This window comes from Triticum aestivum, chromosome 7D (genome assembly GCF_018294505.1).
Source record: "Triticum aestivum cultivar Chinese Spring chromosome 7D, IWGSC CS RefSeq v2.1, whole genome shotgun sequence".
Taxonomy (NCBI): Eukaryota; Viridiplantae; Streptophyta; class Magnoliopsida; order Poales; family Poaceae; genus Triticum; species Triticum aestivum.
In genome coordinates this window covers 522,677,247-522,696,585 of record NC_057814.1, presented here as the reverse complement: position 1 = coordinate 522,696,585, position 19,339 = coordinate 522,677,247, and the positions used below count along the sequence as shown (strand labels likewise).

General features: G+C 49.4%; 2 protein-coding genes across 2 annotated transcripts; both read left to right on the top strand.

Moving 5' to 3' along the window:
• The first annotated feature begins 1,757 nt into the window (after window positions 1-1,757).
• On the top strand, window positions 1,758-6,867 carry LOC123171044 (mitogen-activated protein kinase 12). Its single transcript, XM_044588710.1, has 11 exons — window positions 1,758-2,510; window positions 3,618-4,026; window positions 4,158-4,285; window positions 4,365-4,424; window positions 4,822-4,971; window positions 5,233-5,388; window positions 5,476-5,613; window positions 5,704-5,777; window positions 5,876-5,977; window positions 6,086-6,317; window positions 6,461-6,867. Exons 1-11 carry the CDS (start codon window positions 2,301-2,303, stop codon window positions 6,536-6,538), a joined length of 1,737 nt encoding a protein of 578 aa, XP_044444645.1. The 5' UTR covers window positions 1,758-2,300; the 3' UTR covers window positions 6,539-6,867.
• Window positions 6,868-7,067: 200 nt separating this feature from the next.
• LOC123171045 (uncharacterized) lies at window positions 7,068-8,712 on the top strand. The gene is made up of 2 exons (XM_044588711.1): window positions 7,068-7,293; window positions 7,382-8,712. Exons 1-2 carry the CDS (start codon window positions 7,138-7,140, stop codon window positions 7,799-7,801), a joined length of 576 nt encoding a protein of 191 aa, XP_044444646.1. The 5' UTR covers window positions 7,068-7,137; the 3' UTR covers window positions 7,802-8,712.
• The last annotated feature ends 10,627 nt before the right edge of the window (window positions 8,713-19,339 follow it).

Below are 19,339 nucleotides of genomic sequence, written 5' to 3'. Positions count from 1 at the left end.
AGATCGTGGCTGATGAGGCTTTTCGCTGGCTTTGGAAGGCCAAGAGCCCGATCAAGTTTAAAATGTTTGGGTGGTTGCTTCTGGTGGATCGACTGAATACCAGAAATATGCTTAAACGTAGACACTTTGCTGTCACGGGGAACAATTATTCCTGCATGTTCTGTCAAAGCCCCCCCGAGGAAACCGCTGAACACTTGTTCTTCTTATGCCCCTTTAGTCAACAGTGCTGGAGTAAGGCTGGATTGACCTGGCCGATCAGAGGCAGTAGAATAGCACTGCTGCATGGGGGCAGAGAGACCTGGCGACAGCCTCTCTTCATGGACATTTTTCTGTTGGCTGCTTGGAGTTTATGGATGGAGAGAAACAATCAACATTTCAGAGGGATACAACACTCATTCGGGTCATGGTTGGCTAGATTCAAAAATCTCTTAGAGCTACTGATCCATAATTGCAGAGAGGACTTTCATCCTTTCCTGTCTAGTTACATTGTAAACTTGGGACATTAGTGCTGTAGCTACACTAGACCACACGGCCGGGGGACCGTTTAAATCCCCTTGTTGTAACAGCTATGTAACTGATCCTTTGTGAGTAATACAAAAGTCAGTGGGAGCCTCTCCCACTGTCGTTCACTTTTCAAAAAAGAAGAAGTCACCACTATCATCTTGCTATCGACAAAAACGTCGTTAGTCGCTAGCAGAACAATCCAATTAATGAGACACCAAGACATAAAATACAGTGTTTAAATTATTGACGGGTTGGGGATACAACAACCCCTCACAAAGATCCAACCAATGGTTGGCCCTCAACTTTGGGCTTATTTACATAATAGAATTAAAAAACAATAAGAAGAAGAAAACATGGGATTGACGAGTCACGATATGATAATCTGAAAAACTCAATACTATTTAATATAGTGAAGTTGATAGTGCACTGAAAATTAATACTTGAAAACTTTGAGGAAGAGAGAGACAAAGAGAGGGACATGAAGGGATAAGGGAGAGACTGGGATAGAGAGTGCATTGAATTTCTCAAAGGAACAATAATGTGAATGAGTCACTGGCTATAATCTTGGTGACATGGTGAATCTGCAAGCATGGCAACACGCTTATCTTCGACAACACACACCTCATCTTAGTTCACCCGCTCGATATGATCGAAGTCGAGGCCAGGTAACGGCTGGGAGGGGTCCAACGCCCTCGATTCTTGTGGTAATTTGTGCCCAGCGATCAGAGGCGTTTGGTTGTAATCGTCGGGTGTTGTTCGTCTCAAGGCTTGTGTGTTTTGGTCACGCCATAGTCGCCTTATGCTTAGTACTGTAATCGCCGGGTGTTGTCCATCTTAGGGGTCGTATGCTCTTTCCATAAACACATCAAAACGCGAGGCTTTTGCGTTTTATCGAAGAGGAAAACTGGTATGGGATTCCTAGGGAACCGCGGGCACATTGGTGCATCCTGTTTGAACTCGGTAATTCCAATCATTTTATCCACATCACTCTTATAAATCGTAAACTAAAGCATTCAAATCTTAAACTTGATGAGAACCTTTTTTTTTCCAGATTAACTTGGTGAAAACCCATACCCCTAAAAAAAAACTTGGTGAAAACCCTGCGACCCAAAGATGCCCGAGCCGACCAGTGCTCGCCGGCGGCCGAACAAAGACGGTACATTTGAGGCTCCCCCACGCCACATTTTCCACGGCCAGCAGACAGCCCCCTACGCCCTAGACGACAGTGGACTCCGGGGCTGCGTGTCCGGCTCGCCCAGAAAGATCGATGCTTTGCGCACCTGACCACAGCTGTACCGGAATTCCGGCACCACCACCCATCCATTGATCCATACCCCTGGCGCCCGCGATCCTTCCCGGCAACGGCAAGCCGGTCAATCCTCTTTCCCTCCTCCGAGTCCGGGTACGCGCCGCGCGGTTCGTTTGCCTTCGTCAACACACACCGTGTGTGAGCGAGCGTGTGCTGTGACAGCTTGTATCTGTCACCCGCACGGCAAAAAAACGCAGAGGCGAGGGCCGAAAAAGGAGAGAAAATTCCTTCCGCCCCGCCCCCAAATCGCGCCGGGCAGTATAAGAGCAGAGCAGACCCCGCCGTTTGCGCCCCGCATCCAATCCGTCCGTCCTCAGCGCCGACGACACCGCCGGGGACAGCGCGGCGGAGAGAGTGAGTGAGCTGCCTTGAGTGGCGGCGGGAGGGGGAGAGGCAAGAGGACGAGGAGGAGGAGGAGGAGCTGTGGGCTGTGGCTGGAGGAGGCGGCTAGCAGCTAGCCAATGCCGCAGGGGTAGGGAGGGGATACATGGGGGGAGGGAACGGCATCGTCGACGGCTTCCGCCGCTTGTTCCACCGCCGCACGCCCTCCGGCTCCGTGCTCGGCAGTTCCAACCAGTCCTCCGCCGGCGAGGACTCCTCCGACGTCGAGGCCGCCGAGGGCCTGGATCTCGTGGGCCTCCGCTCCATCCGCGTCCCCAAGCGCAAGATGCCGCTCCCCGTCGAGAGCCACAAGAAGGTGAGAACAGTCAGTATTCTGATGCTCTCTGCTGCTTATTCTCGATGCTTCAGTTTGGGGGTCGGGAGCTTCTGGCAGATGCTATCTCCATTTCTCGTGACCCTCGATTCGTCGTCACGGCGAGTTCTTAGCCAAGATCGGATCTTTGCGGCACCTGCTTAGCTTCGATACGCCACTACCGTACAATACTAGCTTGCCTTTCCTTTTTATTTTCTTTTCCTTTCTTTTACTAGTAGTTGACACGGCAGGTGAGCTTGATTCTTCGATCCAATTTCATATCTTCGGATCGATACGACATAGGCGCTACTGCTTGTGATCGAGTTACCGATCGACCTGCCGCTTGACTGATCTGGGAAAATGTAATGCAAAACGGAATGTTGTTTCTTCAGAGATGCGTAGCTTGAGCATCTGCTGCATAAAGCCGGTGTTCTTTTGGGCTTCTCTTCACACTTTTTTGTTGATTTTCAACTACTAAGGTTGCTTTCAGCATCCGTATTGCACTTATCCGGAGGGGCTCCTCATGTCCAATTTGTCCACTTGGTTCTACAGCGACTGAATCGGCCACTGATCAGTTAGGTTGACATGGTCTGGACCTCGTGCTCAACTGCTCATGTCCACCTCACTCTTGCACCATGGTGGCTGCTTCCTTAGTTTCTCAGTAAACCTGACCATTTCCCTGATTGCTCATTACTGAGAATAGTCCTTCACCTACCGGCCTAGACTTTTTTCCGTTTTGGGGATTCGGGCTATGTGTTCTGGTGGTGGTAGTGTAGGATTTCTTATAGGAGCCCAACGACCTGGGGACTGGAACCGGTCTAATGCATTGAGGATCCACATTGTTAAAAAAAAATTATGTTTGGTCAAAATAAATTCTAGGTGAAGATAATAAGCCATAACCAAATGTATTTATAACCTTATAGGTGTACGCATTACATTTTCTTTCCTGTCGAATTGCTTTTACTGATCAACTATTAAAGTAACCTTAGGTTATTTCACTACTAAGTACTTCAACATAATTCTGGATTCCTTCTTCAGTTTCTTCAATCCAAAATGTTCCATACATGAGTAACTGGCTTTAACTTGCTCTTGTGAATTCTGGTCTTGTAGAACATAATGGAGAAAGAATTCTTCACAGAGTATGGAGAGGCAAGCCAGTACCAAATCCAAGAAGTTGTTGGCAAGGGGAGTTATGGAGTAGTTGCTGCTGCAATAGATACCCGCACCGGCGAGCGGGTTGCGATTAAGAAGATCAACGATGTGTTTGAGCACGTCTCGGATGCCACGCGCATCCTCCGCGAGGTCAAGCTCCTTCGGCTGCTACGTCATCCAGACGTGGTGGAGATCAAGCACATAATGCTCCCTCCTTCTCGGAGGGAGTTCCAAGATATATATGTTGTTTTCGAGCTCATGGAGTCGGATCTCCATCAGGTCATCAGAGCTAATGATGACCTCACGGCGGAGCATTACCAGTTTTTCCTTTACCAGCTTCTCCGCGCTCTCAAGTACATCCATGGAGGTAAGTCAATGAATGCTAATCTCCATGGATCTGCTAGCCCATTTATTAGCACAATCTTTGAGTTGATTTACCAAATTGTGATTGGACTTCTGTTCATATTTCTGACATATTTTGCTGTTTATCTTGGACAGCTAATGTATTTCATCGCGATCTGAAGCCCAAGAATATACTGGCCAACGCAGACTGCAAACTGAAAATTTGTGACTTTGGACTTGCGCGTGTATCATTTAATGATGCTCCTTCAGCTATATTTTGGACGGTAAAGAGCTTGTCATTGTATGTCATAATTCACATTTTACTATAATTTCTTACTTTTTGCATTGTTTTTCTTTGTGAAGGACTATGTAGCAACAAGGTGGTATAGAGCCCCTGAATTATGTGGCTCCTTTTTCTCGAAAGTGAGTTCTTCACTCCTGAACTCATGAAGTCTCATCCAAGCAAGATTAATGCTTTTGGAGCACTATATGTGCAGATGCTGTCTTTATATTTATGATATATTTATTGTGTTACATTTATAGATCCCTATTGCTATTTTTATTTTTCTTAAAAAACTCTGTAATCTACAGCCTGTACTAAGTAAAGTATACAAAATTAAGGATTAAACAGTACAACAAGTTTTTGTTGTTATTTCTCATTGTAATTGTGCATACGCCCAGTTCTTCTGTCAAAACAAGCTGCAAACTAACTAAATCAGTTGAAAATTAGACTAGTAAAATTCATGTAGAGACTTAGTATACTCTCTTTGCAAGTGTCAGATTCGTCCCGTCATTCTGATAAGAGCCCATTTTTGTGCAGTACACTCCTGCTATTGATATTTGGAGTATTGGATGCATATTTGCTGAGCTTCTCACTGGACGGCCACTCTTTCCTGGGAAGAATGTCGTACACCAGTTAGATATAATAACAGATCTTCTTGGAACTCCATCATCAGAAACCTTATCTCGGGTATGTTTGTTCCCTGTCCCTTATTTTTGCTTCATTCACTCACAAGGTACTTCAACGTGATTCGTTTCACTAACAAGATGAAACAATGCATCTCATTCCTGCTGCGCCCTTAAGTAAAATGCATTGTAGGCTGCTAGAGCAATTCCCCAGATTCCATCTAGTTATATATTTTTGATATATGCTGGCCTTTCAGCTGCAAATTTTGCAATGGTACATTAGGTTACAGGATTAATAATTTACAGCTGTCTATGCCCATTGCAGATTCGAAATGAGAAGGCCAGGAGGTACTTAAGTTGCATGCGAAAAAAACACCCTGTACCCTTGACTCAGAAATTTCCTAATGCTGATCCATTGGCGGTTCGCCTACTGGGTCGTTTACTTGCATTTGACCCTAAAGACCGGCCTTCAGCTGAAGAGGTAAACTCTTCTACATTTGTGTAACAGTTTCACAAACACATATGTATCTTGATATGCTATAATTTTGTCGTGTCCGTAATTCTTCAGGCTTTAGCAGACCCATATTTTGCATCTCTTGCCAATGTGGAGCGTGAGCCTTCAAGGCATCCAATTTCGAAACTTGAGTTTGAGTTTGAGAGACGAAAGGTGACAAAAGATGATGTTAGGGAATTGATCTATCGAGAGGTAAGGAGGCATAGTTTGGGTTCCCTATTTTGTGTTAATAATATATTTTATGTCTCTCGATAATTGATTATTTGTTATGAGAACAAACAGATTTTGGAGTACCATCCACAGATGCTGGAGGAATACATGAAAGGTGGAGACCAGATTAGCTTCCTCTATCCAAGGTGTGCAACGCGGACTTGCTTTAATTTTGATACAAGTTATCGGACTTAATAAAATACGGAGCTAACATATCTTTATATGGGCTATTATGATGCTCCAGTGGTGTTGACCGCTTTAAACGGCAGTTTGCACACCTGGAGGAGCATTACAGCAAAGGAGAACGAGGTTCCCCGCTGCAAAGAAAGCATGCTTCTCTACCAAGGTACATATAACACCGCAGCCATCAGAAATCCGAAGTGCCGAGCTTCTTACCCTGATCACGGTTAATCGGTTATTTGTGCTGAGTTCTGCATTGACTTGTGTGTAACAGGCAGAGAGTAGGTGCATCAAACGACGGTAATAATGAACAGCATATTAGTGATCAGGAGATGAGTGCAGAGCCTGATGCCCATGGCACAGTGAGCCCTCAAAAGTCACAGGATGCAGCCGGTGTTGGCCAGAATGGTCTGAGCCCTACCAGCTTGAGCTCGCGGACCTACCTCAAGAGCGCGAGCATTAGTGCTTCCAAGTGCGTCGTTGTCAACCCGAATAAACAGCCAGAGGTACTAGTGCTGTCCAACCTGAATTCTTCGTTGATTATTGCAAACGACTAGGCATGGCATAGCTCTGCACTATCGACGAATAAGAAAGGATGGTGGTGCAAGTTGAACTCAAGCACTGACTCTTTGTTTCTATTATTGTTCAGTATGACGACGCGATCTCTGAGGAAACGGAAGGGGCCGTCGACGGACTATCCGAGAAGGTCTCCAAGATGCATGCCTAGTGCAGCAACAACGACGGAAGTCGGCACCACATTTCTCATTTCTGTCAGGTACACCGGATGCTGATAGCAAAGCAGTGCACTGCAAGTTGGAGATGGTTTAGCGAGTGCATGTTCCTGTCAAGCGTCGTTGCTGCACGCAGGGGCTGGCCCTGCATGGATTGATGTATTTTTACACTCAAGCTCGCAATGTAACACCGAGATTTGTTGTTCTCTAGCATCTACTACTATACGTGATTGCAACGAACGGACCAAGACATCTGATGAACACTTGTCATGTTTCCCTGTCGAACATCCTTAATATATCAAGAAGCGTTGCTGCTCTGCATCTATATCAACAAGAAGTGCTGAGTTTCATTTCCTTTCTTTCGTGTTTGGATAAATGTGGCAATCAAGCTGAACCCTGAGTACAGATTTAGAAACATCTAGTAGTGTATTTCTCAAATTGAATGATGTTTCCCCGTCATTTGTAGCCTAGTTTCAGCATCGAGGACGACGGCATTTGCCAAGGAAGTTGCCGCCTCTTGGTGCGTGATTCTTCCGAGACTGATGATGACGGGGGACGACCAGACCAGTCTCAGTTCCTCCCGGACGTGTGCGATATGGCAATGCAATTGTTCTACGGTCTACAACATACACAAGACAAGTCCAATGGATTCTCCAGCTGTGATCATTCATCTATTTATTGCAGGTCTCGTTGTACTGTACTCCCCAATTTGTCTCGACTCTTGGATCAGTTACTTGGTAGTAGTACATCGGTGAGTTCTCTGAAGCACCTCCACCCGCCGCCGGTGAGTAAACTGCTGCCTTGTTTGTTTTACGTTGTTGACACGAAGCTTGGAGCAGGCGCCGCTGAGATTGATGACGGCTTATGCTATGAAGAAATCCCTCCTCTTGCTGCTGCTCCTGAACTCCTGCTCACCGTCGTGCTCCGGCACCGGCACCGGCTCCAGCTCCGACGACGAGCCCGACGTCCGCTGCCTCAAGAGCTTCCTGCGCTCTGTGGTTGATCCCGGCGGCGAACTGACATCCTCGTGGAATTTCGACAACGCCACAAAGGGCTACATCTGCGGCTTCACCGGCGTGACGTGCTGGTCCGCCGACCAGAACAGGGTCTTGTCTCTGCGCCTCCAAGGCCCCTTTCCCCGGGGCCTGCGGGACTGCGCGAGCATGACCGGCCGGCGCCCTCGACCTGTCGAGCAACAGTTTCGCCGGACCGGTCCCGGCGGACATCTCGCTGCAGCTCCCGTTCATAACGTCCCTTAACCTCTCGTACAACGGCTTCTGGGGTCCGATCCCGCCGGGCATGGGGAGGATGGATCTCCTGAAGCTCGTTGACCTTGGGCACAACCAGCTCAGCGGCGAGATCCCGTTGGAGCTGTTCAGGCTTCCTTATCTGGATTCGATGAGTGTCGCGGGCAACTCGTTGTCCGGGCCTATCCCGTCTTTTCTGCAGAGGTTTCCGGCGGCGTCCTTTGCCGGCAACGGCAACGACGGGCTCTGTGGCGCTCCGTTGGATCGTCTTTGCCCCGCCTCCGCGAGGAGTGGAAAGCAAATCAGCGGCGGGTCGAGTGTCGGGGCGGCTGTCGGGTTCGTCCTGGGCTTTGTGGTGGCCTTCTACTTCCCGCAGTGGTTCGTTTTCTCCCGGAGGCTCCACCCCTACGTCTACCGCTTTCTCTGAAGCTTCCTCGTTCATGGAATTCCAGGAAGCCGGATGGGCACTTTGGACTATGGTTTCAGCTTTTTTCATGGCGGCAACGTATATAGATTTGTCTTCATACATACTATGTGAACCTTGGCACTGCGTTTCTGTCAGGCACAACCCAAGAAGCAGAGCAATGCACAAACCGCAGCACACAAGCATCGTTGCAGATGGTTTAGCGACCATGGGAATATATGATCTTGATTCCCATTTCTGTCGACCATGGGAATATATGAGCGAGTGGCAGATGGTTTAGCGACTGCATGTTCCCGCCAACGCCCAGCATCGTTGCTGTACGCAGGAGCTGGCCCTGCATTGATTGATGTATTTTTACACTCAAGCTCACAATGTGACACTGAGATTAGCTCGTACATCTATCATCTATGAATCATTGTAACGAACAGAGCAATGCATCTAAACACTGTCCTGTTTCCGTCGGGAGTCCTTTATAATAGATCAAGAAGCGTTAGGGCTCTCTGCTCTGCTCTGCTCCAAAATACTTTCGTGCTTGGATCAAGTACTACCTCCCTTCAGCGGAGTAATTGACAGAAAACTATCACATTTGAGGTCCGACTGAACTACCACTTTCAAATAAGTGACAAAAACTACTAAATTTTTTAATTTTGTGACTAAAAGTTACCACTTTCAGATAATGGCCAGTATAGACGATTTAAACACATTTATGATATTCGGAACCCATCCGCCGGGGCTGACGTGGCGGAAAACCCAATTCCGTCGGGCTGACTTTCCCGCCATGTCAACCCTGACGGATGGGTCCCGCATGTCATAAATGTGCTTAAATCGTCTAAGCTGACCATTATTTGAAAGTGGCAGTTTTTAATCACAAAATTAGAAAATTTTGGTAGTTTTCCGTCACTTTTTTGAAAGTGGTAGTTCAGTGGGATGCGAACCCCAAATGTTGTAGGGGGGGGGGGATGCTAGGCTCTCCCTGTACATAGTAAAAGTGGGCTAGATGTAGGTGATGCCTTGGGTGCACTTGTCGTCATGTTGTACAAGTGTTTTCCATCAGAGATAGCGAGTGGAGGATGATGGATACCCTCCTCCCTCTCTAGTTGTCCTCTAGGGTGGAGGCGCATGTAGAAGATGTACCTGGAGGAAGCCCTAAGTTGAGGCTTTCTCTACCTTCTCTCTTCGTTGTTGTGGAGGCGGAAGGGGAAATGGTGATGGAGTCGTTCTTGGCTCTTTAGGTCACGGGCATCCAGGGATTTGCGAACTTTCATAGGCAAGTATTGTGTTAAAAAACTTGCATAGGTGAGTTTCTTCCTTCTTCTTCCGCTACATCGACCTCCGCCACCGGATCTATGGTTCAATTGACAAGAGATCACTGGCGATCGATTTGGGTGGCCAGGAGTGGAATGCTACTCACTAGATGATGCTCCCGCAATTCCCTATGCCCACTCTTTCAACCCCCGAAAATAGAAGCCCCCTTCTCCTTGCCCATATATGGCAAGGCCATGGTCGGATATGATGAAAAAAGCATCTCCGACGGGGTCACCGACAACCCTAGGACTTGATTGTTTCCCCCTTGACATCTTCAGGATCCTTTGTGCAAAAGGGAGTACATGTGAAAACTGGACTTGCTCCCTAGGGTTTAACAAAACACTCTTGGGGTTTGGTAGTACAAGAAGGAATCATCACGGTGGTACACGAGAATACCTTTGTTTCTGCCCCTCTTGATATTAAAGGATGTCCACTCAATGTGAATCTTGGGTTCACCAACCAAAAATCTAAAGATTATATTCTAATAGCTTGAGGTAGACATCACTTTGAAAAGTTAAGGTAGGGGGCATCATTGATCTTCCACTAGCACGAGGACATAATTTCTGAAGGAACTTGATAAACACATTAGTCCTCTTGGTTGTTTTGTCATTAACCATCAAAACTCAACAAGGGTATCTAAGAGATTCACTTTTAGTATTGCCGATATAAGATGATCCCAACATACGCTATCATTTGTCATGAACGTATGATTGGTCAATACACATATCTCCAATTAAATTTACATGTCATTGGTAGTTGGCTTTGAGAGGTGGTACCAGTGAACTATGAACTCTGGTTCAATTTTTTCCGTAAGAAACCTTCTCAAACCACTTCTATATGCACTTTTATTTCTAGTTATTAATTAATTCTAAAATACAAAAAACTTTTATTACCATTATATACTCATAACTTGTTGCAACTAGCAAGGTACTGAGATTGACAACCTCACTAGAACCATTGGAGGCACTAGTGGATCTTAATTTGTTTTGCGATGTTGTTGATTAATGCTAGGGGTGTTATTTCTATGGATTGTTACCTCGATTCTCAACCGAGGTGAGAGTTACCAATTGCTGTAAGTCCTTGCACTTGGGTCCCCAAGAACTTGGATCTAAGATATATGTGGAAACAAGTAGCCAATATTCACTATGGTATCATGGGATAGTATCAGCCGGGGTACCAACCTAAGGCAAGCGTTTTCTTAGGCACCTAATGTGGTAAGGTTACTGTGAGGAGTGTTTGCTATCAAGCTCACCCTGATTACTGATGCGTCTCCAACGTATCTATGATTTATGAAGTATTCATGCCATGTTTGCAACAATTTTATATGGTTTTGGTATGATTTGAATGGAACTAACCCGGACTCATGTTGTTTTCAGCAGAACTACGGTGGTGTTGTTTTTTGTGCAGAAATAAAAGTTCTTGGAATGGATTGAAAATTTACGGCGATTTTTTATGGACCAGAAGAGACCCACGGAGCACCGGAGCTGGACCAGGAAGTGGCCGAGGGAGCCACAAGCCTGGGGGTGCCCCCCTAGGGCGCGCCCCAAGCTTGTGGGCCCCTCAGGCACCCCCTTGACGTGAGACCGAAGCCAAAAATTCCTATAAATACCCAAACCCTCAGAAAGAAGCCTAGATGAGAAGTTCCTCCACCGCAAGCCTCTGTATCCACGAAAACTCAATCGAGACCCGTTCCGGCACCCTGCCGAAGGGGAAAATCATCACTGGACGCCATCTTCATCATCCCAACGGACTCGATGATGAAGATGGAGTAGTTCACCCTTGGGGCTGAGGGTTTGTATCAGTAGATATGTGTTTGATCTCTCTCTCTCTCTCTCGTGTTCTTGATTTGGCACGATCTTGATGTAAGATCATATGGTGTTTTCCCCTCTCTATCTTGTTGTGATGAATTGAGTTTTTACCTTTGAGGTTTCACTATTATTGGATTGAATACTTCTATGGATTTGAGAACACTTGATGTATGTCTTGCATATGAATGCCCATGGTGACAATGGGGTACTATATTGATTCACTTGATGTATGTTTTTGCACTCAACTCACGGATTCCCGAGGTGTCATTGGGGTAATTTATGCATAGGGATTGATGCACGTTTTCTTCCTACTTTCTTCGGTAGAAATCTTGGGGCACTCTTTGAAGTTCTTTGTGTTGGATTGAATATTATGAATCTGAAGTTGTTTGATGTGTATCGAATAATCAACTCACGTATACTTGTGGTGACATTGGAGTATCTAGGTGACATTAGAGTTCGTTGATGCGTATCATATGGTGTTATTATGGTAAGAACTCTAGGGTTGTTTGTGACACTTATAGGGATAGCTCAACGGACTGATCAGAAAAGATAACTTTGAGGTGATTTCGCTAGATAAGAATTTTGGAGTGATTCTTCTGTTGGGGAACATAGCATGCAATTTCAAAAAAATTCCTACGATCACGCAAGATCTATCTAGGAGATGCATAGCAACGAGAGGGGGAGAGTGTGTCCACGTACCCTCGTAGACCGAAAGCGGAAGCGTTAGGTTAAGGCGATCGATGTAGTCGAACGTCTTCACGATCCAACCGATCTAGTACCGAACGTACGGCACCTCCGAGTTCAGCACACGTTCAGCTTGATGACGTCCCTCGAACTCTTGATCCAGCAGAGGGTCGAGGGAGAGTTTCGTCAGCACGACGGCGTGGCGATGGTGATGGTGATGTGATCCATGCATGGCTTCACCTAAGCACTATGACGCTATGACCGGAGGAATAAACTGTGGAGGGTGGCACCGCACATGGCTAAGAGAACAATTGTTGTCCTTTGGGGTGCCCCTTGCCCCCGTATATAAAGGAGGAGGGGAGGAGGCGGCCGACCTAGAGGGGGCGCGCCATGGGAGGGGGGAGTCCTACTAGGACTCCACTCCTAGTAGGATTCGCCCCCCGTCTTTTTCCTTTCTCATCGGAGGGAAAAGGGAAGGAGAGGGAGAGGGAGAGGGAAAGAGGAAAGGGGGCCGCGCCCCCTCCCCTTTGTCCAATTCGGACTCCCTTGGGGGGGGGGGCGCCATCCTGCGGGCTCCCCTCTCTTTCTCACCTATGGCCCATGAAGGCCCATTACTTCCCAGGGGGGTTCCGATAACCCCTCGGTACTCCGATAAATATTCGAAATGTCCCAAAACCATTCCGGTGTCCGAATACTATACCTCTCGACCATTTCGAGACTCCTCGTCATGTCCGTGATCTTATCCGGGATTCGGAACAATCTTCGCTCACCAAAACACATAACTCATAATACAAATCGTCATCGAACGTTAAGCGTGCGGACCCTACGGGTTCGAGAACTATGTAGACATGACTGTCGGTGTCAAAACCGACCGATCTTGGGTAGGGGGTCCCGAACTGTGCGTCTGAGGATCGAAGGTAACATGAGACAGGGGACACGATGTTTACCCAGGTTCGGGCCCTCTTAATGGAGGTAATACCCTACTTCCTGCTTGATTGACTTTGATGAGTGGTTACAAGAGTTGATCTACCTCGAGATTGTAATGGCTAAACCCTAGATGTCTAGCCTATATGATTTGTGATAGCCTCTATGGACTAAACCCTCCGGTTTATATAAACACTGGAGGGGCCTAGGGTTGTACAGGGTCGGTTTACAGAGAAAGGAAACTACACATCCGGACACCAGGCTTGCCATCCACGCAAAGGAGAGTCCCAGCCGAACACGGGGGAAGACCTTCTATCTTGTATCTTCACGGTCCATCAGTCCGGCCCATGTCAAATAGGCCGGATGCCCGAGGACCCCATAATCCAGGACTCCCTCAGTAGCCCCTGAACCAGGCTTCAATGACGATGTGTCCGGCGCGCAGATTGTCTTCGACATTGCAAGGCGGGTTCCTCCTCCGAATACTCCAAAGTAGTTGAATAAGAGAACTATACCCAGCTTTGTATAACAGTTACAACCCTGAACCACAAGGGCAAAAATACTTAAACAAAATAAGTCATGTCTATTGACAGCTTTTCCGGCGAGACGTTACGTCTGGCCTTATTATTATTTTGAACCGTTTTGTGGCCTCCCGCTTCGCATTTCTAGGCGTGACCTCTATTGACACGTCTTGTCAAAGCAGAGATCGTGTCCCCTTATTGCGGGATTCTCATCAATACGGGCTTGGGTATTCCAACCGTGCCATTCGCACGACCCTTTGGGAATAGGCGAGTTTTAAGGCTCGTGAGGGGGCGCTTGATATTCACTGCCTTTATATAAGAGGATAAGGACCCATCTTTTTACCCCACGCCTTCTTCCTCAGCCTTCCCATCCTCGAGCTCCAGCGCCCAAGTTCCATTTTTTCACACCACCACCAACTTCTCTAGCCATGGCCGGATCCAGCTCGCAGGGCAAGTGGATGGCCTCCTCTGCCATGGAGAGTAACGTCAAGGAACTACGGGAAGCGGGATACTTGGCCGCGAACATCGCGCATCGGCTCCCTGCTAAAAAGCAGATCATCCCTACTCCGGAGCCCAACGAGAGGGTGGTGTTTATCCCCCACTTTCTCTGCGGACTAGGGTTTCCCCTCCATCCTTTCGCCCGCGGCCTCATGTTCTATTATGGGCTAGATTTCCACGATCTAGATCCAAACTCCTTCCTCCATATTTCAGCATTCATTGTCGTGTGCGAGGCACTCCTCCGCACCCCCCACTTTGGCCTATGGCTTAAGGTCTTCAACGTGAAGTCGAAAGTGGTCGGCAGGCAGCATGCAGACTGCGGCGGCGCCATGGTGAGCAAGCTCCCCAACGTCACCTGGCCAAAGGGGGCTTTTGTGGAGACCTTGAAGGGATGGCAACATGAGTGGTTCTACATCACGGAACCCCGCGACACCACATGGTCCGCCACTCCTGAGTTTAAATCCGGACCTCCAATGCGGCTTGCATCGTGGATTAACAAAGGCTTGGATTGGTCATCGTCCAACGAAGTGATGATGCTGCAGAAGCGCATCAAGAATATGATGGAGAAGAACACCAGTCTTGCTAATGTGATCCAAGTGATGCTTTTTCGCCGGATTCTCCCCTGCCAGCGCCGGCCTCTCCCCATGTGGGAGTTCGATCCAGCTGCCCCTCAGACCCTACAGAGATTCTTCGGCACGATGCACAAAGATATCTAGAAGCTTCTTTTCAAGGCCCAGAAGTCATGGCCAAAGACGACTGAAGATATTGGCCTCGACTGCGCTCATCTGGCCACTCCAGTAAGTTTTATGATTTCCGAACATAACTTCAACCTGTAAACCCAAGGGGCATGCTGAGTTTTCCATTCTTTCCTCAGGGCTGGACATAGAAGGCGGAGCAGATCCGATGTCCGGCTCCGCTATCCGAAGACCCAGCCATTCCTCTGCTGACGAGGATGCTGGTCCCGGCGCCGGAGAAGAAGGCCAAGAAGAAGGGCAAGGAGGCCAAAAGTGGCCTCCGCCGTAGAGGTACTTCGGACGCGATGTCCAGAGATACCGAAGCTCTCTCCTCCCACGAGGGAGATGAAGACGAGGAGGAGGAGGAGGAAGAGAGCAACTCTCCCCTCAAGGAGGAGAAGAAGAAAAGGGCAGCCTCCGTCGATCTAGAGGGGGAGGTCTCCAAAAGGGGGAAGATAACCCTCTCAGATGGCTCGGACCCGGATGCCGAAGCCAACCCCCAGTGGCGCCCCAGGGCGAAGCCCCTGGCCGAATTGTAAGTATTTAAATATACTATGCATATGTTTGGCCTTTTGAAAATGGTAGGATAACATATCATTTATGTATTTCAGTCCGACCCGTGATCTCCCCCAACAATCATAGTCCTCGGGGAACTTTTTGGCACTGGAGATGATGGAGAGCGAAACGCTTCCGCGAGCCTCCCCGCCACATGCCGCGGATGACACCGAGGTGTTATCCCGAAGGACCTCTCCGGGCCAGGGAGAGGTGCGGAAGGCCGCTGACACGGCGCCGGAGGGTAATGCCTCGGCTGCTGAGAACATGGGGGGCACAACCCCCATGAAAACTGACGACGGGGGCCCGGACCAGTCCGGTCCCCAGCCGAATATCATTCCGGAGACCCACTCGGCTCCGGAATCGAGCGAGCAAACCCCTTTGAAGGAGGGGGGAGTGCCGATTCCACCGGCGTCCTCCAACAATCTGGAGGCGCCGGACACTTTGAGGAAAGCACTTCGCAGTGCTTCCGTCGTGGAGGAGCACCGCACCCTGATGGGTACGGTGGTTGAAAAGTTTCAGCCCGCAAAAGGCGGGCTGAACGAAGCCTTCACCAGCCTGTTAACATGCTTTGAGGTATGCGACGTAATATTCTTAGCCACTTTTTCATATGCAAAAATATGCATGTATATAGATAGTAGCCCCTGAGACTCTGTTCGGTTCATGGAAAGGGGGCCGAACAGAGGATCAAATATTCGCCGGAGATAACGTACTTGTCTATTTTGATAAACAGGCTTCATTGTTAGCGGCTTCAGCCAAGGATGCTAAAGTTTCCGAACTCAAGTGGAAGCTGAAGCTGTCTGATGATGAAATGGACCGCATTAACAAGCGGTTCGAGGAGGCACAACATATGCTTTTTTTAAAAGATCCCTTACAGGCCTGAATTGTGATGCAAACTTAGAGTTTAAGCTCATGTGCTGCTATGAGTATGATTGTAGGCAGTGCGACCGAGGTCGAAGCCCTCAAGAGTGCCCTTGCCGAAGCCAAGGAGGAGGTGAAGGCGAGCAAAGCGGCCGCAGACAAAGCGGCTGCGGATTTAAAGGCCGAACAGGTCGCCCGCCGCCAGTATGAGGAGAGGGTGACCGAGGTGGAGCGAGAGCTCAAGGACGCCGCCGACAAGTGCGAGTCCTTAGAGGAGCAGAATAAGGTCGAGACAACCGAACTTGCCAAGGCTCTACAAGAGGCCAAAGAGGCGCGAACCGAGTCCCGGGCGGCTCGCGAGGAGAGCAAGCAAGCTGAACAAATAGCGGCTGGTAAGCCTTTTCTTTTACAGAGTATATTTGGCGGACGAAGATATGCTTTGCTAAATCGACCGTGGAGTGCTCCAGACGCCTTTGCGGATCTCCCGAGGAGTGCTGCCGACGCCGCACAGTATTTCCAGGCCCAAGACGGGAACACGGCGGAGAAGCCCTTTTGGTCGTAGTACCTGGAGCCGGAGCGGCCAACGCTGCTGAACAATCAGATGATGCAGCTGGCGGAGCTGCATAGGATGTCTGGTTTGGCCATGATGGGCATCATAGTCCGGCTATGGCCAGCCGGACCCATTCTGAGCAGCTACTTCGGCCTAGTCAAGCAACTCGGCGACGCCTTGCCCCGAGTTGAGGCTGTGAAGCACTCGGCGTGCATAGAAGGTGCGCGGATGGCCTTTGCCCCTGTCAAGATGCACTGGGCAAAGATGAAGGCCGCCGCCGTGGCAGTTGAGGGTCCGCCCAGAGGCAAGGACCACCGCAAGCCGGAGCGCTATTTTGAAGACGTCCTAGAGGGTGCCCGTTTGATAGAGGGCCAATGATCGAAGGATATTATGTTCGAGTGAATGTATCCAGACGCTTGTATTATAAACCAAAGCTTTATAATGTATCTATGCTTTTTATCTTAAAGTATTTTTCCTCTGGTGCGGCCGTTTGTATCCCTCAGAGTTTGCCAGTCATCGGCTTCAGCCCCCACGTAGATACTACGGCGGTGTTTGGAATAGCACATGACCACACTTGAGCCAACACTACAAAAAAAAGACACATCCGTGACATTTTAGGCCGAACGAATTTTTTTCCTGTCATACTTATGACACTTCTATGACGATAATTGTGACAAAACCCGGTATCATCAAAGATGTGGTTGGGTCCTACTTCTATGACAAAAAATCATGAAAGAAAACGGGCTTTTCGTCCTGGGCGGGCCGAAGACGCAGCTGCATGACATTCTTTGGGCCGTCCATGACGGAAAAAACCATGGTAGAAGCGAGGGCGAGGAAAATATCGGGGAGTTCCCGGTTACGGTGGGTGGTCGGGGGCCGAGCAATGCGCGTTTCTCTCATACGTACGCGCGTGTGTGCGAGGCGTTGCGCTCTAACTGAACCCGAGCGAGGCGTTGGGCTCTAACTGAACCCAAGCGATTGCACTGCAGGCTACGCGTTACTGAACCCGAGCGATCGGTCGATCCCTTGCTGTTAACTGAACCCGAGTGATTCCTTCACTACTGCTGCTAACTGAAGCCGATCGAACACTGCTGCCTCCTTCCCTTGATGAACAGTGAGCGTTGTTGGGGGGGTTTGGATGAACAGTTCCCGGTGGGGGGTTGGATGAACAGGACCCCGTGGTAGTAGAGGCCGATGCCGCTGGATGAACAAGACCCCGATCGATCGAGCCGGTGGATGAACAGGACCCCGTGGAGGGCTGGATGAACAGGACCCCATGGAGGGCTGGTTGAATAGTAGTCGGTGGAGGGCTGGTTGAACAGTAGCCGGTGGAGGGCTGGATGAACAGGACCCCGTGGAGGGGTGGTTGAACAGGACCCCATGGAGGGGGCTGGTTGAACAGTAGCCGGTGGAGGAGCGCGTGATGGAGGTTGGATGAACAGGAGCCCGTGGATGAACAGTCGCAGGTGGAGGCTGGAGGAGGTCGATGGTGGATGAACAGTAGCCCGTGGAGGCAGTCGACGGTGCAGATGAACAATATCCCATGGAGTCCCGTTTTGCGGTACGCCACACCCCTCCCGATGAACAGGACCCCCGTTTCGACCGTAGCGCTCCAACACAAGTCCGTTTCCTCCGTTTTGCGGTACGCCACACCCCTCCCGATCAACAGGACCCCGTTTCGACCGTAGGAGGTCCGTTTCCTCTGTTTTGCGGTACGCCAGACCACTCCCAGTGAACAGGATCCCGTTTCGACCGTGGCCGGTCGAACACAAGGCCGTTTCCTCCATTCTGCAGTACACTAGGCCTCGTTTCCATCGTCTGTTCCGTCCAAGTCGGTTGGCTCCCGATGAACAGCACGCGTTCCGTTGCCTCCCGATGAACACAACACATTCTGTTGCCTCCCCATGAACACGACGACGACGTAGTTTCTCCGTTCCGACCCAGCCATGTACACGAGCCCTGGCCGTACGTATGCACGAGTAGGCGTTCGAGACCCCGCCTGTATGTACGTACGTGGCCGTATTTTCTTTCTTGCACCCTGACCGTTGTACGTACATGTACATGCTACGTGTGCGCCTCTACATCGACCAGTATGTACGTACACGTTCGCAACCAAAATGACAACGCTACGTACGCTTCGACCAGGTGGGTCCCGACTGTCAGGCATTTCCTTCCGTGTGAAGATGTAGCCGGTGGGTCCCAGCAGTCAGGGGGCGAATCATTTTTTTTGCCCATAATATGGACGCACTTCCTTGCGTGCGAAGATGTAGCTGGTGGGTCCCAGCATTCAGGGGGAAACATTTTTTTCGCGAAATATGGTGGCCCGTCTGGTGGGTCCCTGCTATCAGGTGGAGGAATCATTATTTTCCACGTAATAAGAAGGCACTTCCTTGCTGCGGCCGTGGACCCAGCTGTCAGCCTCTCCACGTACAGTACTCTTCTGATGGAAGTCGTTCCTTGACCACGTTGACCACGCCGCGCCGAGAGCACCAGGGCGGTGGACGACGGCGAGGCCTAGGAAGGGGACGACGCGGAGCCGGGGAAGACGCGGCAGTGGTTGCCCACGTGGAGGGGAGTACGAGGGTTCACTGGTTCAGCTGCGGTGTGAGGCTGCTGTCACCGTAGAATAACAGGGGGTGTGGGTGAGTAGAGGGATGGCCAGGCCATCAGTGGGAGTAGTAGGGGGCGGTGA

What these genes read in the sequence shown, in the direction of transcription:
- LOC123171044 (XM_044588710.1), top strand. Translation starts at nt 2,301, where the DNA reads ATGGGGGGAGGGAACGGCATCGTCGACGGCTTCCGCCGCTTGTTCCAC. An exon ending in TCTCAAGTACATCCATGGAG is followed by an intron (nt 4,027 to 4,157) that starts GTAAGTCAATGA and finishes TATCTTGGACAG; the next exon opens with CTAATGTATTTCATCGCGAT. An exon ending in CATCAGAAACCTTATCTCGG is followed by an intron (nt 4,972 to 5,232) that starts GTATGTTTGTTC and finishes TGCCCATTGCAG; the next exon opens with ATTCGAAATGAGAAGGCCAG.
- LOC123171045 (XM_044588711.1), top strand. Translation starts at nt 7,138, where the DNA reads ATGGCAATGCAATTGTTCTACGGTCTACAACATACACAAGACAAGTCC. An exon ending in TACTTGGTAGTAGTACATCG is followed by an intron (nt 7,294 to 7,381) that starts GTGAGTTCTCTG and finishes AGCTTGGAGCAG; the next exon opens with GCGCCGCTGAGATTGATGAC.